Source organism: Argiope bruennichi, chromosome 5 (genome assembly GCF_947563725.1).
Source record: "Argiope bruennichi chromosome 5, qqArgBrue1.1, whole genome shotgun sequence".
Classification (NCBI taxonomy): domain Eukaryota; kingdom Metazoa; phylum Arthropoda; class Arachnida; order Araneae; family Araneidae; genus Argiope; species Argiope bruennichi.
In genome coordinates, this window is record NC_079155.1 from 129748693 (window position 1) to 129773368 (window position 24676).

Genomic DNA, 24676 nt, shown 5'->3' on the forward strand with positions numbered 1-24676 from the left:
TTTTTTTTAATGGAATAAAGTTTTGTTATCAAGCTTATCAGATTTTTCATTATACGCCATCAAACAGATTTTCCATTATAATTTTCACTCAATCAATTTTTAGAATAAATGCTTCTCATCTTTTAAAACACATTTTTAAAAGTGTTGAAAAATTTATTTTAAAATTATTTATTAAAAATGAATATGAAAAAATATTTATAATAATATATTATCATAAATATTATAGCACAATTTCCTTTTTAAATAACTAAAATTTAATTTAATTAAGCAATAAATTGATAGTTAGTTCTGCTATTATTAAAATAATGAAATAATCAAATAGAATACACTTTTTCAAACCTTTAGCATATCAGGAAGTAAGTGGAAAAAAATGCAATTACAAAAATCTAATTTTAGAAGCAAATTAAATTAAATTAAACTTCATTCTTTTATGAATATTGTTTGTAAATTCACACGAAAAAGGGAGAACTTACTGTGTCAAAATGCTCATTCATAAGCTGCTTGCAAGTATTACTTTCACAAATTTGTGTGCGGCGACTAGGCATGAGATCACCAGGATAAGTGCCAAGAGCTTTGTGATACCTCACCACAGCAGAGAGACCAATGCCTTTCTGAGAATTACCTTGACTGTTATGATGCAACTGGTGCAGTGCCCGGAAACTTCTGGTCAGAGACCCTTGTCCCAATTCCTTTAGAAAAGTGTAACGATTACCATGAGCTTCATGAGTAGCTTGCTGTTGAATAATATCCTCAAGTTCTTGACGTGTCATCTGCAAGCATAAAAGTATGAAATAACTGATTATTCATTTTTCATAAACAATGAGGATACAATATTCTCTCCTCATTAAACTATTTTATGCTGAAGAAAATGTTGAAATCAGTACAATAAATCTTGCTTCTTTACCACTTAAATGTCCTTCTGTAACTTACAAGTGAATTAAAGATGCAATTTTTTTAATAACTGATTCGAATGTTAAAAATAAAATTGAAATTCTTAACAGGTATGAAAATTACCTAAAATGAGTTCACACAATGCTGTGGCGTAGTTGAAAAATTTACAACCTCTTCTTTGTAAAACCTTGAGAAAATTGTGAAGGCCTATTGAGGCAAATAAAAGGGCATGGAAACACCAATTGTAAATGAAATAAATATTGCAAAAATTTAAAAAAAAAAAAAAAATCAATACAATTTTGGTTTATAAATATATTAAAAATTGACAAATCAATCAATAACTGACTAATGTAACAAGAAGCAGAAGATAAGGCAGCAGCAACTGGCTCCACTTATTGAGAAAACAAGAAAACATCATTTTCAAACAAGCTTATGGAGATTATAGAAAAAAGAAGAAATCAGCAATAGTGGAACAAGAAATTAAAAAAGAATGGCCAAGACTCATTGCATTATACCTCCAAAAAGATATGAACTAAAAAGAAGAAAATAGATAGCATTATACAGCCATATCAAAGCCTTGTCTTTTCAAGGTTGAAAGAACAAAAGGTAATAAAATTTCATAAAAGTGTTTGACTATCCTATACTGCTTCAGCATAAATAGAGGGGAGGGGGGGGGGGCAAATTTTGATGTTCATTAAAAGATATATTACTTCAAGGCCTTTAAAAAAAGTTTATGATTGACTACTTCATAAAACAACTCTGCTTGAATCCATTATATTCAAAAACTGAATGCTGAATTGGAACAACTAACCAAATCATAAAATTCTGCTTCTGACAAACAATTGCGAAGTATATATTTTAAATTGTCATTGAAACACATCAACGTTGTATTTTTGCCAGAAATAATAATCCTTAAAATAGTTTTATGACAAAAGGAATAATTTATGCTTTAAAGATGTACAACCAGTATGAAATGCAGACCAGAATTTTAGAGAATTTTGCAAACAATGAAGAAATTTCAGCAAATGACTTAACTATTGAAAAACTCTTCTGGGGAAGATGTATCACTAAACAAGTTCTTGGAATTGGATATTAACTGAGATGATCAGAAACTACCTCACCCATAGAAGTTTATGTAAAACATTAGGTGAAAAACCTTCAATTGTCATTGAACTTCTTGAAAGTATGCTATTGGAAGAATATGAAGAGTGGATGACCATTGATCAAGATATTCCAGTAGCAGCCAAAGTGATACACGGTGCAGAGACTAATTTTGTCTTAAAAAATAAGCACTTTATAAGTACTTTTTAAGCAACTTGAGAGAAAAAATAAGAAACAACTTTAACATATTATTATTTTTTGTTATAGAACTATAAGTTCGTATGAAATAAATAACTTTCCAATTTTGTATAAATATACACATAATACACTATCAGGAATCACTGAATATTATTTCTCACTAACATTGAAGTTTAGTTATTTAAAATGCTTTTTTTTTTTTTTTTGCAAGTTTTGTTTGAAAAATCTCATTAAAAGACTTCCATCACATATCTTAATTCATTTAATTACACTGCAGTTAGTAGTATAAGGGGGGAGAGCTATACTGCTACTTCATTGACATTCGAATTCCTCGAAAAAGGTTAAGGACATAAGTAAGTAAATATAGAATATAAAAATCATTCTAATTTTATTAAATATGCAAATAAAAGAATGTTTCTTTTCAGAAATTTTTCCAAACTCTTACAATTAGTTCAATTTTTTTCATTAATAACTTTACTCAACTAATTAACTTTATTAGTTATGAAAAATTTCTAGTTTGTCGAACAAGCACATGAATAGTTTTATATTCAATTTTAGCAATTTCCTTTCCAAAGAGAAATTCTTTTTACCACAAAAAGATCAAGAAATCAGTGTCTAATTTTCTTCATGTCAACTATTTCTCTTGCCATTTGTTTTCCGAAAAGTAAGCACAATTTTGAATGGGCTAATATTACTAATATTCTCAACTCTTTAATAATGTTTACAGAGTGAATTCCACCAGACTGCTTTACGTGGTCATAGACTGCATACTTCCTAATTCCTTCACTCCTCTCTCTTCTTTAAAAATTAGATACCTTAAGCATGGTCATGAATGCCACAAGTACACAGATTTTTTATTTCCAGAGCCCCAGTACAGAAAGAAAAAAAGAAGAAAAAACAAGTATGTTCCAGAACTTTTTGACTGACCAATTAAGTATAAAATTTATGACAAAACTACAGTTTTAGAAAAAAGATAACGTAACAAATTTCATTTATCTAAATTTTGTTTTTTTGTTACAATATTTACATACATATGAACATATAAATTAGCAGATTGTCAACTCATTGATGGATTTGATTCACAATTTTGATATTGGTCTATATTTTAGATGTTAAAACTGTGTACCACATTTTACTGATGTAGCACTTCACATCTTGAAGTTATTCAGTTCACTTTTATTTAGACAAACAAAAATCAATAAAAATGGATTTCACTTAAAATTTGGTTACACAAGTTTAGTGTTAAGAAATTTCAGCTCAAAGCATTTTTCAAATTAAAAAGTTCGCAGATAGAAACAATACTAAAAATGCTTTCTTTGGAGGTTTGAATCATGGAAATAGGACAAAATTGATTTTTTTTTTAATTACAATTCTTTCTCTTTGAATAGTTTATATACGAAAGAGTAAAAAAGAAGATTTATTGGCAATTTATCCTTGGCATCTTTTGCAAGAGTAAAAAATGACCTAGAAGTAACTTTTGAGCATCATGAACAATTTACTTTATTGTTATTTTTGGAAGCCTTGCATCATTCAGTGTATCCACTTTTAAACGTTCATAATGAATCAAATGCAATTTTTCTGGTATATTGCTAAGTTCTAAACTTTTGCACAAAAAATAAATTGAAAATAAAGATATTTAAATAATTCACTGATGGAAAGTCATTAAATGGCCTTAAAATACAACTAACAAATGCTTTACAAACAAATAATCATGCGCTGAAAAGCAAGGATGAGCTGAAATTACTATTGGAAATATAATATTAATATATAAAATTATTTCTTAAAAGAAAGGATTTCCCCTTTATCTCAACAAGCAAAACAAGGTGAAAGAAGAGTCAAATAAATAAAAAGGATATATTTTCCACATTCTATTAAATTAAAAATTAGAACAATAAAAATTGTTATATAAAAGATAATAATACATTGAAAAACTACCACTAAAAATAAAATTTGCTGATATGTTTCAAATATATTTTATATTAACTATAATTATATGCGTGGAATTATTAATTAAATGTTTCAATTAATAATAAATACTATAACCAGGAAAAACTTTAATTGACTCAAAGAATCCTACATATTTAAAATTAAACATCAATACAAATGTCAGTTTAAATGTTTAATAAAATTTGGACAGAATGTCCAAAGGAATAACTACCATAAGGAATGGATCACCAAATTATTGAATTTTGATTTCATTAGTGAAAAATGTGCATTGGTGCAATTTGCTGAGAACACACACAATTTCTTCGCAGCATAAATTTGAAATAATTACATTTAAATTTTCAAAAAATATTTGAATTTTCATATCGTTTATTTATGTTTTCATTTGTAAATATGATTTGGAGTTGGTTTACATTAAAGGACTGTTAAATCAAAATTGGTTTTAGAATGGAGTACAACAGTATAACATACAATTGTAAAAACTCTGCTAACAATTGTAAAATGTACTAATGATAAAAGTTCAAGGTAATATCTATTAAACATTGGAAATTAAAATTAACTGTGTACATTGACTTACAGGATCACAGTTCATCATGGGCTATGATTTATCATCATAATATCAATAAATTTTTTTTTCTTTTCTTTTCAAAAATTGATATTGAAAAACCAATACTTCAAAAACATTGATTTTTTTCGATATATCAAAAATTGGCACAGTCCTACTGACAAATTGCTTAATTACAAGTCATTTATGAACAGAATCAAGCAATAAACATTGCTAGTTCTAATGGGGCTGAATGTTGAAAAACGTCCTCCAACAAATGCCAAAGTAAGGCAAGCACTTGAATATTTTGAAACACAGCATGCACCATATTTCAACAAGTTTTTAAAAAAACAATATGAGAACAAATGAATTGTTAAACAATAAATTTGGACAAGCAATCATTAATGAATTTCTATTATATACAATTTTTATAAAAAATTACAGATAATCTTGATAAGATAATTTTTTTTTCTCTCTCTATGTGATAACAATATAGTTGATTTTACCCAATTTGGTTATTGTTTTCAGTTAATGTTATCAAATTTCTTAAATCCAAGAATGGAGAAGGGTTTTTGGAAGGAAGGTAGAAGGTTGTGTTTTTCCGGCTCTCCTTTCTGTATTAATTTTTGGTGCGTGGAAGGAAGGCAGCTAGAAGTGAAGGCTGTGTATGTTCGTGTGTTTGTTTTTGCCATTGGTTTGTTCGCAGTTTTTGCTTTTTGTTTTCTCTTAAAATATTGATATGGCGTTTCTGTTGGGGGTGTTTCCCTAGTTTGCTTTTCAGTTTTTGAGTTGACTTCAGCTGAAGTTTTTCTCTTTATTTTTGGGGTGTCAAGGTGGCTGGCACTGGATTCTGGAAAATCAAGGTAGGATTTTTCTAGTTTTTCCGTTTAATTGTTTCGGTTTCTGCTAGTTTTGATTCTGGCTGCATCTTATTAGTTTCTTCGTCAGTAATGACGAAGAGGAAACCAGAAGACTGAGTCTGAGGGGAAATATAAGGATAGGAAGATTAATTATATCCTTACAAATGAGTTCTCGGAGATTGAGAAAGCTAACATTGCAATTCAAAGGGGTTGCCACAAAATAAAATTATGCATTGATAGTAATAATGGCCCGTCGCCATGGATTAAACCCACAACAATCAATGCCACGTTTGGACCACTTACCCATAAAGAAGACACCTTTTCCGTAAACAAATACAAAAAATTGGTTCTAGTTACTCGGCACTTAAGCTCAGTGGAGAAAGTAACTGATTTCGTAAAGAGTGCTCCGGAAACAAGGATTCGAATCATTGACACGAATATTGTTACAAAATACATTATCCGTGATGTTGACACGGATTTCAGCATAGTGGAAATTAATGAAGAACTATCTTCACAGGATATTATCGCAACAAAAATAGTTAGATTTAAAAAGAAAGGGACGGCAGAACCTATCCCAATTGTTCTTATTGAAGAAATTGGGAAAACAAATCGCTCTGAAATAAAAATCGGCAGACTCATCTTCAAAGTGAACAAATTCATAGAATATCCTAAGGTTTGTTATAAATGCTTAAGATTCGGTCATACACAGCTCCGGTGTCAACAAGATAAAAGATGCAAAAATTGTGGGGGCTCGCATGCCGATGATTGTAAGTTACCCACTAAATGTTTTAGATGCGAAGAGGCTTACGATGCTCTCGACAAAAAATGTAGTTTTTACAGTCTAGAAAAAGAGATCATAAATCTGGTCAGAGAAAAAGACATATCATTTCTGGAAGCAAGGAAGATTGCAAAATCCCAATCTTTTGCACAAAAGGTAAAGGGCCATCCGCCGGTCCAGTGTGCCGAAGTCCCCAAAAAACAAATAACGGACCTCTACTCAGCTTTACAGGACTTAACAAAACTAATTTCTGCTTTGCTACCCCAAGGGAATGAGCTCGTAAAACTCCAGGAAGTCAACAGACAGTGCATTGCACGTATTGGGGAGACTCAGGGAAATTTAGAAAAACAGGTTGAAGAAAATATTACTCTCCGGAAACAAATCGAGACTCAAAGGGCAACGATTGACTCGCTGCAATCAAAAATTGCCCTTCTGGAATCCAATCTTGAATACAGTCACGTACTGAGCCCAGGCGTTGTGCACGATCAACGGTCCCTTGCTGAAATAAATCATTTCAGTGTTGCGGAGGACTTCTCGGGTATCGGTTAATTAAAAAACTTTTAATTTTTTCTCTCTTTTTTTTTTTCTCTTTCTTTATGAGGTTTATTCAGTGGAATGTTAGGGGGATCAAAAATAAGATCCCTTGGCTGCAGGCCCCTCCTTTTTCGTCGGCCCAGTGTTTAATTTTGCAGGAAACATGGCTCAATGCGTCTGCATCCTTTTCTCTTAAAAACAAAAAAATCTTTCGAGCTGAAAGACAAAATTCTACTAGAGGTGGACTATTAATTGCAGTAGAACAGAATATTCCAGCCCAGATTACTGCTCTCTCACTTCCTCCGTCAACAGTGGAGGTCTTAGCGGTTAAAATATGGTTGGGTCCAAATTCTGATTTCCCACTCACGGTTATTAATCTTTACTCTCCTGGAGGTAAATTTGATGACAACTGGTTGGAATCCTTATACTCGCAAATCTCCTCTCCTTTCGTTTTACTGGGGGATTTCAACATACACCATCCAGCACTTGGGAGCGATCATTTTTCTTCCGATGCAAACCGGGTTCTGGATTGGATCAGCACCAAACATATGTGCTTGCTTAACATGAAACAATATACCAGATACCAGGGGACTCAAAGCCCTTCGTTATTAGATTTGTCCATCTGCTCCGCAGATATAATCAATAAGATTAATATAGAGATCTCGCATGATATGTATGACAGCGATCACTGTCCCATTTTCATTTCCCTTAGCAATTTAGATGCAAAGTCTCTCTATACTCGAAAATACATCAATTGGGGCCAATTCTCAAAGAATGTCAATGCTCTTCTTCAAGGTCATGGGGATGTCCCTTCCCTCGATAGACTTACTAATATCTTCCAGGTAAGCGCTAACTCATCATCGTACTCATTCTCTAAATTAACGCACTCGCACTGTCCTTGGTGGGATTCTAGATGTAACTACCTCAAGGCCCTTAAAAGGAAATTGTTAAGAAAGGCTAAATCATATCCCTCCTTTTTAAACTGGACTGCATATAAGGAAATGGCGGCAGTTCTCAGAAAGTATGTCAAGTGTAAAAAACGCAGCTTTTGGGAGAAAACTTGTCAGGAGGTAGCTTCTTCCCATCAAGCCTTTAGCATTGTTAAAGCCCTACTAAACAAAGATGAGTCTCCCTGTGAATCCAATCTTGTTCTCTCTTCGGGTACTACTCTGATAGCGCCGATTGCTCAAGCAAATGCAATTGCAGCTAACTTAATTAAGAGAGCACCAAATGTGCGCATTCCATTAGATTTCTCAGTAGATGATCCAGAAAATTATGATGAAATGAGTTTGAACCGTCCGTTTTCCTATAGGGAATTTCAAAACGCATTAAAAAGAACGAAAAACAAATCCCCTGGCATGGACAAGATAAATAAGAAAATGTTGTCTTGTCTTTCTGATGAAAATAAATTTAAAATTCTCGACTTATTTAATAATTTATGGGCGAACACGATTGTTCCAGAAAGCTGGAGAATAGCGAAGATTATTCCTATTTTAAAACCCAAGAAAAATGCAGCAGAGATCACATCATACAGACCCATCGCGTTAACATCAGTATTGGGTAAGATTTTCGAACGGATTATTCTGGACAGGCTTTTGCGGTATTATTTGGAAAAAAGATTTTTCTCTCCTTTTCATGCTGGGTTCCTCCCTTACAAAGGCTGTGACAGCCTCTCTGCAGCCCTACTCAATAAAATTTTAACAGCCAGAGCTAATAAGAAACTTGTGTATGGTATGTCTTTCGATCTAAAGTCTGCGTATGACAACGTATGGCATGACGGCTTGATGCTTAAAATTTTACAATCGGGGATTAAGGGTAATATTGCCCTGTGGATCTCACAATTCTTACATGAAAGGAAAGCATTTGTTTCATGGAGAGGAGTGTCTTCATCACTTTTTAAGCACGAAAGGGGCGTTCCGCAAGGAAGTGTTCTTTCTCCGTTGCTCTTCACAATTTTTATGAATGACATATATAGCATTTTACCCAATGATGTATTTTGCTTTATATATGCAGATGACATTTTTATTTTAGTTGAAGAAAATAATATCGAAGCGATCAAAAATAAGATGCGGCTCTGTGTTACTAAACTGGAAAGCTGGTGCGACGAATGGCATATGGATATTGCTCCCCAGAAAAGTAATATGATAAACCTCTCATCTCGCAAATCGCCAGTGGGGTTTGCAGTCCTTTTTCGCGGATGTAGTATCCCTTGGTCCAATAATGTTCGCTATCTAGGCATTCAGTTTGCTTCAACCTTGTCTTTCCGTTCACATATCGCCCAGATCAAAACTAAAGCCTTTAAAAAGTTAAATGTGATCAAAAGTTTGGCCGCTCCCAGATGGGGTGCAAACGCATCTAATTTGATAAGTATATGTAATGCATGCATCACACAATCCATGGAATTTGGAGCACATACGGTTGGCATGACGAATAAAGCTGGCTTTGCAGCTTTACAAACGATACAGAACAACATCCTTCGTTTTGCTCTTGGTCTCCCACTGTGGACACCTATCCCAATTTTATTTAAAATATCAAATGAAATAAATATGAGACTTAGGTTTGAAAAGAAAAACGTGTTATTCTTTGTTAATCAGTTCTCAGCCCGCGAATACACAGAAGTTTCGAGATCAATTTCCGAGGTGAAGTCTGTTATCTCTAACCGCATTTTCCAAAGACTTCCCTGTGCAGGCACTTTAGAAGAATATTGCCATCAAAAAAACCTGTCCCCGGACCAAATAATCCCGATTATGGTCCCGGTTAGTTGGGATGTTTGTGAGCACTTTACCATCAAAACCCATGATTTCGGCTTCCAACAAAGGAGCTTGGATACGACCACAATTAAACGTTTATTCGCCGAGTTCAAATCACAGCTACCCCCAAATAAAATTATCCTGGCCACAGACGCATCCAAGAATGAGAATTCTACTGCGGTGGCGGCTATAAACTGCTCCTCGAAGGATGTCATTAAGGGAACGGTTCACAACATTAACTCTGTGTTTTCAGGGGAAGGTTTTGCCATTGCTCTGGCTGTAATGAACTTTGTCAAAGAACATAAAGATTATATTATATTGACTGACAGTTTATCTAATTTGACAGCCCTGAGAAGCCTAAACTTCCATTCTCCCAAAAGTGCCCTTTTTGTGGCCCGCGTTATATTTGATGCCTTAAAGATATGTTCCTCATTAGAACTGATATACACTCCTGCCCACGTTGGAATTGCAGAAAATGAACGGGCAGATGAGTTAGCTAAGCACGCTTTAACTTCTTCTAAGATCTGTGACTGGATCTCGCCCGAAGACACTTGTTCAGTATACACTAAAATAGTACGACATAAACAAGATTTAGAATGGGAAAATTCTAAATACTATGAAAAATACAAATGGCTTGATGCTTTCAATATTAAAAAACTCAATTTATCTAGATGTAACGAGGTTTTAATTTTACGATTAATATCTAGGACTCTTCCAGTAAATGCAGTTCTTCATAAATGTAGGCTCATTGAATCACCAAATCGTGCCCATTGCCAGATTCCTGAAACTTGTGAACATTTTGTTCTTTCTTGCAGTAAATATGAGACAGCGAGAAATTCTCTCCGTGCTAAGTTGGGTTGTGTTCCACTCTCCTTTGACTGGATTTGTGATTTCTCCGTTCAGGGTTGTGACAAAGTGAAGGCTATGTTGGCTTTCTTTGCGGCTTCTGGCAGATTTTAAAAAAAGAAAAATTTTTGTGATATTCGAGTTTTGATTTTTGTTAACCCGGCACAAGCTAAGAATTCCGTTCAGGAGCATACGCCGGAAAACAAACCTCATTCCTTCCTTCCTTCCTTCTTAAATCCAAAAATTACCAATTATGCAGCAGTTACAGCATTTAAAAAAAGAAGTTAAATTTTTTTAGACTTTGTTAGTTGAAAAGCAAAATAAATAAATAAGAAAAGAAAGTTAATGGTCAAAGAATCCATAACTTTATATTTTTAGAAACAAGCAGAAATTAACATAGTGTAATTTTAATTTAATAATTTTTTTTAAACTTTAAACCACTCAATATGCAATATTTTAAGAGTTCTACTTCTAGCATTGCATAGATTAATAATATTCATATACTAACTTCTCCTTCACTGTTACTGCAACGAAGAAGCTCATTGATGACAAGAAGTGATCCATGAATTTTATCATCCCTCATAACTCCTTTTTCTTTCACAGCTTCATTAAATCCTTTGACAGCAACTTCATAGATTGCCTATATATAAAAATTTTTATATAGTGTGATTACAAGCGAAAATTTTAAATTCTATATATTCTAAACAATATGAGGCAGCATTCCATTATATATATCCTTTTGAATGAGGTTTCATTAATTTTGCTTAATTTTTTTGGTGAGAGTTCATGCCATGAGCAGCTGTTGTAAAGGGAGCATGTTCCAATGTAAGTTTATTCAAACAGTTGCCACTGAGATGAGACAACAAAAGGTATTCTATGTAATTGAATTTGCTAAAAGTGAATCTGTTACTATTGTTCAAAGATCATTTTGCCAGAAATTGTTTTTTACTGCCTCTACCAACTAATAGTGCTGAACTGAAAATAAGGCTAGTAGCAGCCATTACAACTGTAACACCACACATAGTGAAAAAAGTGTGGGAGGAATCATGCTAGAGAATTGGATGTAACTTTACACTACACAGTTACATAGAATATTTATAACTTTATGCAGTTAGTAACCTACAATACAGAAAAAATATCTAATATCCAATTAATAATATATAATTAATTTCTTCACATTTTCTTAAAAAAAAGTTTTTTAAAATTGTTTTAATTAAAATCTAAAGTAATTTGACAATAAGAAAATTAAAAAGGTTTCTGAATGACATTTCAAGCAATTCAATAAACAATATTTTTTAAATTAATGGGAAAAAATTAGGCATGTATACATAATTGTAACCAAGCAAAGAAAAAACAAAGAAGAGTCAACGGAATTACCTTGTAACAAAATGTCTTTTGGGTTTCTTTTGTTTCTCTTTGAGCTGTAACAACCAAAGCAGCTCTTAATGCAGCTGCAGCTGATTCTCTGATGGAAGGCTAAAGTAAAATTAAAAAATTTTAATACAAATGTCAATATTATATTTTAATGTTAATATAATGTTAATATTAAATTTTAAAGAGTTTTTAATATTAATTTTACCTTAGGATCACATGTTGCATTGAAAATACAATCAAAAAATTGCTGAACTTGTTGGAAAAAGAAAGTAGGAGTAGACACTGCAAGTTCCCTAAGAACCAAAACCTGATAATAAAATGCCAAATGTATGTTAAGTATAAAACTATACAATTTTTGTATAAAATATTTGCAAATATCAAAAAAAAGTTTGCTTCTATATAGATATCAGTAAATAAGACAAACAAAAATAATTTTCAAAATCACTTTGATAACTTGGTATAGTAAAATTCATATACTTTTCTTAAAATTCAGAATTTGTTTTGAAATATTAATTTTTTTAATAAACACTCATAACACTACAGCATATACAGATTATAAAAGTTTCATTTAAAAATTAATTGCATACATCAAAATAAATGAAACCATAAAACAAATTTTTATTAATATTTGATATATGAGCATTAAAATTCAGTTGCCATGATATACTAATTTCTTTTCTAACAATTAGCATAAAATTCCAAATTTAAACAACAAATGTCATAACCTCCATTTTAACAGACAAACATAACATCAGAATTTTAACTAAACATTACAGCATATACAGAAGTAATTCTAAAATTATTTAAATATAAAAGTTTTCCTATGAAAAATAATAATTATCGATCATCAAATGGTAAATGTGAACTCTCTATGCAAGTTTCTGAATAAATCATATGATGTAAACCATTGTCAAGCAACAAACTGCAACATTATTGAAACTGTATCATATGATGATAAACCATTGTCAAGGTTTTTTTTTTAAATAATCTCAAATGGGATCAGAGATAAAAATTCTGGAATCCATTTTTTTAAAATCAAAAATAGTAATGTTTTGGCATGAAATACAAAAATTAATTAAGATTAAGCAATTTTCAAAATTATGCTAGAATTATAATTATAATAAAAAAAACAATATTTTATTAAGGAAAAAAACTTTAAGATTCTGAAAAAAGAATAACAGAAATAATATAAAGGATTTCTGAAACACAATATGATTTGATAATAAGGCTTATGCTCCTAAATAATACATTTAAAGCTTCTTTCAAAGATTCTACTTACAGCTGCATGCCTTTTAGATTCATGTCGATCTCCACTGAGCCATTCAAAAGCTCTTTTTGCTTCAAATTCCACGTATTCTGCAGTATAAGTACCACTGACAAGAGCCAATCTTCCAATGGCATAAGCAGCTAATTCCATTACACCTGTATCTGTGGAAGGCAACAGATTTCGAAGGTAGTTGACAAATCGACTGGTCCGAGTAGCAGTATTTCCCACGTTGATACCAAGCAAACAAACTAGAAGAAATAAAATGAGAATCAATTATGGAAAGATTTTTGTTAATTTTAAAACACAACATAGTAAAAAAAAATGATTTTGTTGGTGGCTAATTACAATATATTGAAATGTATGAATTTAATCATAATTTGTAATTGTATAAAATTCAAATGAAAAATTTATAAAGTTCCAAAACAGAAATGGATTTTTTTTTACTTAAAATTTCATTGAATATTTAGTTTGTTGTTCTTTTAAATTACTAGCACAAATAACAACCTTTCACTTCTAAAATCTGCTTTCGCTACTTAAATGAAAATAATTATTCTATTCATTTAATTTCCTCCAAATAAGAAATGGATCATTTGAATTGTTTAAGTATTCAATGCAAATTTTATTTCCTGAATTACTAAGAGATTTTGATTGATATATCTTGAGTATCTTGAATTTTCATACAATTCTAAATATGTAAATATTTTAGTCCTAAAATTCAGTTTCTTCTGTCTTCAAAATTCAGTAGACTACAAGTAATATATTTTGCTGCTGATTAATAATTTAAATGATATGCATATACACCACATTTGTATCAAATGATTGCATTTAGTGCCTACAAATTAATATTAATTCATCTGTAAAATTTTTATATGTGGATACAAAATTATATGGAATTAATGAACAGAATTAAGTGGAATCTCAAGTTTATAATATATTTTTAATTTAAAAAAAATGAAAATACAAATGATAATTGAATCAAAGAATATGGTACAATGAAAAGTCTATTAGGTAAAAAATAATGACCTTATAATTTTCTTTCAAGAAATTAAATAAGATTCAGAAATCCAACTAAAAAATAAATTCATAATTACTCCAGAAATCAGAATCAAACAGATGGATTTTTAAGAAAAAGGCTTTTTTGAATTCACTGAGGGCATTAAAAGTTCAAGCCTTAAATTATAAAATTGATAAGGCAGAATTATGCTACTAGAAAATATGGTACTATTGCTATTTTTGTTTATTAGAAATAAGAAAGGGAAAAAAAAAAAAAAACATAAAGAACAGACTTTAAAAAAAATATTTTTAAATAAAGCTTTTGAAATATAATGGTATTCTAAATAAGCAATTATAAGTACTACTCTATTAGTAGGACCCAGAAATAAAACCTGCTTAATTTTAATGTCCCTGGAATGGATAGTGTTGAATATAAGCACTAATAGCAGAGTGCTAAAATTTAGACAGTACAAAGTGACAATTTAAACCACAAATTAATAATGTTCAACCATGTATTATAATCAGAACATGTACTTAATCAACATTTTTCTAATTAAAAAAATATCAAACTATTCAGCATATATAAGAAAAGAGAAATTTCTTTTTCTTTTTTTTATTTCAGAAAAACAAATTAATTTTGGCTCTAAATGTTAATATTTACATGAAAGTAAATATAACATAAGTAGTTCCATTTTTCATAACTAGTGCAATAAAAAATCCATTAACAAGAGACATCATCCACAACATCAAAATTCAGTACAGAATCTCCTTGTCTGACATTCTATTTTAATATTAAATTGTTTAAAAATCTTAAATCAACTCAACAATAGTATTCTTACATATAGCATGTTTGTGTAAAGCTTTATAGTATAAACAAATGAATTGAGCCTGTATGCAGACAAAATTCAATAGGCAAAGAAAACAGAAAATTACAAACCTATCGCCAAAGTTCCTCCTTTTCTGTCATTAACATCTGAACTGGAAACCATTTCAAATATGTGATGGTTAAATTCATCTAAAAATGCAGACACATCCTCAATGCTCATTTCACGCAACTCAGTAGTTACATAATGGTGAAGGTCTCGAGTAGTTCTGAAACGAATATCTTCATTTTTGCTTTTAAGACCAGAGACAAATTGCTGCATAACTGTAGAAGCTGTCATCTAAGAAATACAATAAATATAAATATGAGAATACAAAATGATATAAGTTTCATATTTTCATATCCATCACTAAAAAAATATTTTTTTTTTGAAGTTTTGAAAAAAAAATATAACTTTCTTTGTTAAAATTAAAGCATATTTTTCTTGTCAAAAGTCCTATAAGTAATGGGGGGGAGGGGTAGAGTTGGAGCAAAATATTTTATATAAAACCATCAATAATGTGACAGCCAACTAACAACATACAGTCTACATTTAAAAATGTATCTATGCATAAATCTTTTTAACATCTCTTATATTACAAACATCTAAAACCATTATTTAAGGTAAATAATGGGGGGGAGGAGTTTACTCAAAAGTATATTGAAGCTAATGTATTAAATCAAGATATTACAATTATTCTGACAAAGTATATAATTTCAGAAAATGTAACTAATTTTATGACACCTAAGTCAACTTAGAAATTAGCACTGTCACAAAATGCACTTAAAAGGTTAAAAGACTATATCCCAAATCCCTCAAAAGTCCCAATTATAAATAAATAAAAAATTCAGAAAGCCAAATATCACATTTTTTGCATTTTAACAGCATTAACTCTTAAATATATATATAGTTGCCAATTGTCTACATTCAGTTCTACTTAATTTTATTGAAAACCATATACAATAAATCAAGCGTAAAAGTAAAAAGTTGCCATTACTTTTGGCAGATAAGTTATATCGTTTTTTTACATTTGAATGTCGTGGGTGATGAAGTTCAGTGTGTTACTTGAAGAGATAGTTTTTATTGTTGAGTTCTCTATAAAGGAGTGATTTATCTAATTATTGAAAAATTACTTCTCATCTGTTGCCAGGTAAGCTATCAATGTTTGACTGTTGTATTTAAGAATTATATTAGATATTAGCTAGATTTTTGAAAAAAACTGTATGTCGTCAAAAGTCTACATACAATTTTTTCAAAATAAATACATCATATTATTACCTGGATTTTTTTTCATTTATTTCTTATGTCACTTATGACTATTTTCCTATTATAAACAATTTTTAAAAATTCAAAACAAATAATCATTTATTTAAGGATTAAATTACTGTTGTATTTAAGAATTATATTAGATATTAGCTAGATTTTTGAAAAAAACTGTATGTCGTCAAAAGTCTACATACAATTTTTTCAAAATAAATACATCATATTATTACCTGGATTTTTTTTCATTTATTTCTTATGTCACTTATGACTATTTTCCTATAATAAACAATTTTTAAAAATTCAAAACAAATAATCATTTATTTAAGGATTAAATTACAGAATAGAACCTATTATATACATATGGACTATGAATTTCAATGCAAATGTTTGCCTAGTTTGGAAATTTATCACAAAATATACTTCAGCCTTAAAACAATTGCAATATATTTCCATAGGCTATAAATTTTTGGAACTTTTTCTTAAGTTACACTACAAGGATTGGCTTATATACAAATTGGCTAATCTAGCAAAAAAAGAAAAAAAAAAAATATTAGCTGGGTACAATCCTTTTATTTTCACAGTTTATATTTCTGTAGTTTAAAAAAAAAATTACATGAAATGAGAATGTGTATATGCATATGCATGCATGTGAAAAAAAGAAATAAGTTGTCTTATTTTCTAAATTGCTTATTACTAGTGATTTGTTGCATTGGGCAGGAGAAGACCACTTATCATTCAAACAAACAAAAAGAGAGAGAGTGAGAGACTAGCACAGACACAATAGACTGTATTTACAAGACAACAAATGAATAAGACAAAAATGTGTTAGTTTCATATAGCTACTCGAATTAAAATATTCATCTTTAGAATTTGACATTTTACTTTATTACAACTTGAATGGGAAATATTTTTACCCTCATAACAACATGTTTGAAAGTTACAGAAATCTTTTTTCATTTTTATTTTGGCTAATATCTGAGTCAAATGTTTGAAAAACAAAGCCACATTGCACATATTTGGCATCATTATTTAGAAAAAGATTTTATGTCAAGAGAAATAAGAAAAAAAAAATCATTTCATAGGATTTCCACAACCCTTCAAGCAAACATTAAAATTAAAGGACGAAATAATATAATTTAAGAAAATTGTTTAGAAGAAAGGAGAATGGAAACAACAGAAAATGTAGCAATTTCTGAGTTTTCTTAAAATTACAGAAGGGTGCTATAGCCTGTAAAACAATACAGAAATGCTATTTTTCTAAATTTCAACATCTTTTAAAACTAATTCTTGCTGTTTCAAGTTTCAGATAGAAAAAAGTTGATTTACTCTTCTAATCAAAATTTTATTTTCCTTTTCATATCCAAACTGCAGTAAGGACTTATTTAAAAAATAGCTTATATCTTTACAATATCATAAAAAAGTAAGCAGAACGGAAGCAAAAAAGAATATATATATAATTTTTTTAAATAATTACAACAAGAACTTCAATTTAGTAGCCCTAACAACTGCAACCATATTAATTTAAATAGACCATTAAAAAACAAGATGAAAATTTTTACATCATGTATTTAATTAAATCATAATTTTCACATTTTAACTAATATTTTTTTTTAAATTCAAACAGCCTTAATTCAGAAAAAAGTTAATAAATATGTTAGAGAATTACAAAACTTTTTACAGTCTTAGTCTGAATAAAAGGAAAAGGTTCTTTGAAGCATGGAGAATTTATTCTATACTTCCATATCTAAAATAATCTTGTATTCCTTTCACAAGCAATAGTTATAAACATTTAAAAATGTGAAATTAAAAATGGATGTAATTTACTAAAATATTAAATCAGTCATAGCATGTAAACATTTTTGCAATTTCCAAAACTACTTAACCTATCAACTAACCTATCAAACTAAATAACATTACAATTTTATTAATTTATGGTTGGTTTATTTTAATATATTGATTTTTAACTAATTATGTATCTGAATAAATGCATACCTAATATATAATGCAAAAATCTATCAAATAATATAAATGAACTATTTAATAGTAATTCTGGTTTGAAGGAAATCTATCAAATCATACACATTGAATGGGATGCTATTTAAATATTTTTCAACTGTCATAAAAATGGACGGAATTTAATTGATCTCCTTTTCATTTTAAAATAACTAATTGCATTTACAAGATTACACAAGGTTCAAAACTAAAATATTTTAGTATAATATTTATTAATATATAAATCCATTGTTACAAATTCTCTTATTTATTCTTAATTAAAATTTACTTTAATGGTACAAAAAACATTATTAAAATATCCTTAATGATTGGAGTGGTTTATCATACAACTTTCACAAGTTACAATCCCCCCACCCCCAATCACACTTTGGAATTTCAATGGCACTGAAAAAGTAATCTCAAAGCAAGATATTAAAGAAATAATAACAACTTGCTTATATAAGTCATATAAAAAATGGGAAAATACATTTTACAACAAAAAAAGGGTGAGAAAAAAAATAATTTTATTTAAAAATCCCATAAAATCAAATTTGAGAAGAATTATACTCGAAGTCACAATTTTTGCTTTTAATATGTGAATAAAATGAACTAATGAGCCATAAAACATTAAGTACTTTGAATTTGACAGGCTTGAAACTAATAAAATATAAGGAATTACAGTTATAACATAATAAATGAAAGAGAAAATTAAAGATTTATTTGAAAAATTTTAATTTAACATTTTCATATCAAAATATTTTCAAATCCTATCTACTCGCATGCTTCTTCAACTCAAAGAAAAAAATTCACTTTGTTTATTGATAAACTACCTTTAAAAAGTTGAGTTGTAAGAGAAAAGTTTCATCAAGTTTCAGTATCGATCTTTCATAATTCTTTTATATCAATACAGAGACAGGGAGATCCATTGTAATGCTTGTGATTTTAAATTAATCTTTTCTAAATGGGGAAAATTCTTACTTACGTTCTTCTTACTGCAACAGTATGGGAAATAAACAGAGAATTGAAATTTGAAATGGTTAGCCGTGACATATTATGACGGTAACCGACGAATTTAGTCTCATGACAGAAGGGGAACGAAACATAAAAAAGGAATATGACATATATTTTTCAAACGGTTATTATGTAGGCAATATCAAAAAGTCCTAAATACCAGTGATCAATACTTTTCAAACAGAGGTGTGATTCAAATCTTTTATATTATTTAATGGTGATATTTCAATTATAGGTCCCTGATCACGATAGAAAGTAATAATCGATACGATCTGTCCAATGGGGTTAATTCACGGTCACGTGTCATGTACCAAACAAACCGCTTCTGTTCAATTTTCAATCGTTCTGCGCATGTCGTGATGTCTGTCGATAACGTTGATGAAACCATCGTTTTGTAAATATTACGCTAGCCGATCAATTATTAAAAACTTTTGATTTTTAAAAAAAAGATATTATTTTGAATTATTTAATCCAAATTTTCGTAGTTATATAATTTTATTTTTTATATTAAAATTTTAATTAGTATTTTCAATGGAATTATTGTTTTTGCATAATTAATTACCATCGCTTTTTAATTCGTTTGGTGCCACTTTATTCTTTCCTTTCCCATATCCCTTCCTTTTTTATCCAAAGGATACATTTTAACAAACAACTATGGCAGTGTTTTTGAAAAATTACATATGCAGGGGTGTTTGTGCTCCGGGGAAACCCCGGAATTCCGGGGATTTTGAACTTCGATACCCGGAAATTCCGGGGATCGTCGTTCAAAAGGAATAATAATGAATTATTTATTTTGATCTGGGTAATTTTGTTTGCTTTGAAAGCAGAAAACGCAAGGTCAGTGTGTGTGGTGAAAACTTTTCCTTTCTTTCTCCAAAGGCAGTGATAATGCGTGAAAAGGGGGAAAAAACTTCTTTTTTGTTCTTTCCTTATTGCGAGTTATGACTCATTCCCCTTCCCCTGGTTCTCGGACATTCTCTTCTGGATTCTTTTCGGCAAGTGGGTTCAAAGGTCTTATCTCTCCTGGCGTGGCGCCAATAAGTAGAGAAGGGGGATTTTTCGCCGTATTAGCTATTTGTCATTGATCGCTTCGCAACTTTTTTTTCTCCGCTGTGTAAAATTTTCGTTTCATTTATTGATGCACGTGTAAATTTTTCGTTTCGTTTATTGAAATATTTTTTTATTTATGTACGCAAGAGAATTTCACTATGAAATTTCTCGATATAAATAGTGATATTATATAATTAGAAGAAGGTGTCCGGAATGCATTTAGGTGGAATTGGATTGAACGGAGAGATGGTAATGGGGATACCATCGGCACATGGTGCAAGAAAATAAATGTTGCTGGACAAGCATATTGTGTTTTTTGTAACTCACTGCTGAAGTATGGTAGGGAAGGATTCAAGGCTTTCACAAATCATTCTAAAACTGTGACGCACATAAAATATTCAAAGTGCATTAGACATTCAATGACTTTAAGTAATTATGCTAATTCAAAAAATACTGATGACTTACTGGAGACTGATGCTCGGCCATTGGATATAGTGACAAGAAAAGCATGCCAAGAGGTATTAATAACTTCGTTTATCGCCGAGAATTCTCTTTCTGTCAATGTAGCTCCCAATTTAATTGAACTCTGCAAACAGTCGAGGCGCGATCAGACGGCACTAAACTCGTTGGAAATGTCCAGGACTGCTGCATGTTATAAGATGAAATATGGGCTCGCAAAAACTATTAAGGAAAATATCATTAAAACTTTAAAGGAGACTCCATTTTCTCTAAATTTGGATGAAAGTACTAGCAATGCTCAAGAAAGTATACTGGCAATATTGGTGCAGTTTTATAACAACAATCAAAATGAAGTTGTAGTTCATCATTTTGCATCTCTTAAGATGGAATCTTGCAATTCAGAAGCTGTTTTTAAAGCAGTTGTTAATACTGTTGAAGATAATAATATTCCATGGGCAAACTTAATTAGTGTATTAATGGACTCATGTAACACCATGTGTGGAAAAAAAAAGGGTATTGAAACCAGACTACGATCAAACAAAGCACCCCACTTATTAGATATTGATGGTGACACATGTCACACAGCTAATAACTGTGCAAAAAAATTTGCTTCTTGTTTTGATAGATACTTAGAAGATTTGTTTGATGACATCTATTTTGATATGAAAAGCTGCAGTAAAAGAGAATTTTTTCAAAATCTGTGAATCCCTTGCCATTAAAAAACTTAAGCCCTTGAAGAGACCAGACCATAGGTGGGTGTACATTTTATGTGTTTTAGAAAGAATCAAAGATCTGTGGGATGCTCTTATTGCATTTTATTTTCACTACTTGGATAAAACTGATAAAGGGGATTATTTTTCTTATGTTGAGACTGTATACAATAAAAGAAATATTTCTGCAGCTCAAAAAAAAAAATTGTTGAAGGGGTGTATTCTTGCTTGCATTTCCAACAACTCACAAAGGATGCTTTAGCTCGGATAAAAAGAATACTAAATGGTTATTTGTTATGCAAAACAAAACTTTATTGCATATGGCAGTATATTCAGCAGTATTACCAGAGTTCAACACATATATTAAATTATTTGAAACAAAAAAACCAATGCTTCATTTAATACATTCCAGTATTTATAAATTGATGGCAAAATTTTTCTCTTTTTTTATGAAGCCAGAAAATATAGAGTTCACATCTTATGATGATTTATTAAAGGTTGATGTCACAAATCCAGAATTCCATCTACCTAGCAAAGTAATATTTACTGGTGCAGAAGCTTCCACTCTCCTGAAGAAATTATCAAAAAATCATCCAATAGCAAAAGAATTCCAAATTTCTCTGATGAAAGCTTATACTAATACAGCACAGCATATGAAACAGAAATTACCCCTTAAAAATTCATATCTAATTAGTTTTACAGCATTAGATCCAGAGCTAAGAGGTAAAACCAGTACAATATTAGCTTTTGAAAAATTATCACCTTTTATGTCCCATATTTTTAGTGATAATGAAAAGTCAAAAGTAGAAGCTGAAATAAGGTTATACCAGAATGATATTGATATCACCAAAGAAATGCTCTACACATCTGATGAAAGTGGAAATCAAGTCAAGTGTACAATTGATAAATATTGGTCTAAAGTTTTTAATTTAAAAAATGATTTCACAAATGATTATAAGTATCCTACATTGGCTAAATTGGTCAAAGCCTGCCTTAGCTGCTTCCATGGCCCATTAGTGGAAAGTGCATTCAACTTAATGGATACACTTGTCACTGACTATAGAACCTCTCTTAAGATTGATTCCCTAGATGCAGTGCAGACTATTAAATATGATTTAATGGCTTCTAAAGAAACCTCATGTGAAAAATATGGCTCAAAAAATCCAATGACTGATCCAATTCACTAAGATCTCTTACTCAATATGAACAGAAGTTGGAAAACATATCAAGAGGACTTAAAAACATGTATTTCAGATGAGTCACCTATAAAAGTCTCTGAAAAACCTTCTACATTAGCAGAAAAGCAAACTGCTTCTACCTCTGCATGTGCAGTTCTCGAGGAAATTTCTTCAACTGTAAATGAGGAAAATAAAAGTCAACCTTCCTGCAATTATGAAGTTCACCACAAAAGAAAGACAAGCCCACAAACATCAGAAAATAAAAAAAAGCAGCAGAAATTAGATAATTTTTTTTTAAAGAATTAATTCAGGTAATTTAAAATATTTACATAAAATGTAGTAGTTCATATGTTTAAAAATTTATGGTTATTAATTTTGCAAAAAAAAGTAATTCATTGAACTTTTATAATTAGGTCATTCAATACTTCATAATTGTAATTTTTCATTCCCCCCCCCCTTCTCGAAACTCCAAAATGTCGGTAGTAAGACCGTAAAAGTTTCAGGGGATTTTTTGGGGTCCCACAAACACCCCTGCATATGTTCTTTTTTACATGTTATTTAAATATTATTGAATGTTGAATCTTATGAATATAGTTCTTTCAAAAAATAATTATTACTCTTAGATAAGTTAATATTTTAAAGCTTACTAATAAAATTATTACTTTTTCTTATGTAATTATTTTTATTAATATTGAGACTTTGATGTTTTATGTTTGCTCAGAGGAAAGAACATGAAACTCAAATTAGTATATATTGAATAAATTAGGTTTACAATTTCAAATTATGAAATATAAAAGGCATAGATACCTTTTTTTAAATCTATGCAACTTATGAATCAGTTATTTCATTTTAATTTGTAGAAATCATTAAGGGAAAACAAACTAAATCAAATTTTCATAATTTTTATTTCCACATTACAATATATATATATATATATATATATATATATATATATATATATATATATATATATATACACATAAAATATATATGATAATTATTTGGAAAAATAGGATCAAATGGATATTTTAATGCACTCACTAATTCAAAAAAACTATTTACTATTTATCAACATCTATTTTTCTAGACACTTAGAAATAATATAAACACAGTATTACAAGAATGTCAATGTAAATGATGAAATCAGTTTTATTCAACAGAAACATCCTAGATACTAAATAACATTTTTTTTTAATTACCAATAAAAACATAATGTTGAACAATATACTTTTAAAGCAGAACATTTATGAATTTTTTTGCTAAAGTTACATTGATAAAAATTAAGTTGAATGAATATCATAAAATAAAACAAAAACATATAATACAGTAAATTTAATAAACAAGAATAAGGTCATGATAAATATATATATATATAGAGAGAGAGAGAATTAAAATAGGATATAAAGAGTAGTTGAAACAAACACTTTTATGCTTTTACAGAATTTTATAATTCAAGATTGATATGTTAAAGAAATAGAAAATAAATAAATAATAATAAATTTAAAAAAAAGTCCAATATTTTCTGGAATGAATTTCTTTCTTTCTTACAGAATCCTGAAGTTCTTGTAGCTCATTTTGCAAATTGCTGATCTTGTCGATTATTTCAGAAAAAGTAATAGTCTGGGAAGAAGCAGAGTACATTCCACTGAAATCAGAATTCATATAATTTTGCTTAGTAATCAATTCTCTTGCATTTATATACTTAACTAAATGATATGTGTTTTCAAAACTTAAATATATATATATATATTTCTTATATATAGCATTCAATTTATCAAATTAAGAGCACTTTTAATAATTGATGTATTTAATATTGATGTATATATATATATACATCAATTATATATATATATATTATAACAGTCAATAAGAAAATTGGATTTTTAGTAGTTAGTAAAGAATTCACTTACTAAATAAATCTTTAAGAAATTTATTCACTTCCACCTAAGTTTAGCATTATAGCAGTTGTTATTTTTGCAACAGGAATTTGTTTACTTACATTAATTAAATTTAGATAAAATTTTGTAGAAAAATGCAATGTAATATTCATGTAAACATTTTAAAACCTTC

General features: G+C 29.6%; 1 protein-coding gene across 2 annotated transcripts in view; it reads right to left on the minus strand.

Annotated features, from left to right (window-relative positions):
* LOC129968767 (serine/threonine-protein kinase mTOR-like) overlaps positions 1–19162 on the minus strand; it is a 132784-nt gene extending 113622 nt beyond the window's left edge. Inside the window, exons 1-7 of one of the 2 annotated variants that reach the window (XM_056083002.1) lie at positions 19029–19162; positions 15018–15243; positions 13100–13335; positions 12026–12127; positions 11824–11922; positions 10955–11086; positions 474–770 (exon numbers count right to left, since the gene is read on the minus strand). In XM_056083002.1, the coding sequence (XP_055938977.1) occupies positions 474–770; positions 10955–11086; positions 11824–11922; positions 12026–12127; positions 13100–13335; positions 15018–15243 (1092 nt within the window). In that variant the 5' untranslated portion in view covers positions 19029–19162. Of the gene's footprint in view, positions 1–473; positions 771–10954; positions 11087–11823; positions 11923–12025; positions 12128–13099; positions 13336–15017; positions 15244–18833; positions 19005–19028 lie in introns of those variants that run through there. The other variant, XM_056083001.1, reaches the window with a different exon arrangement.
* Positions 19163–24676: the final 5514 nt, after the last annotated feature.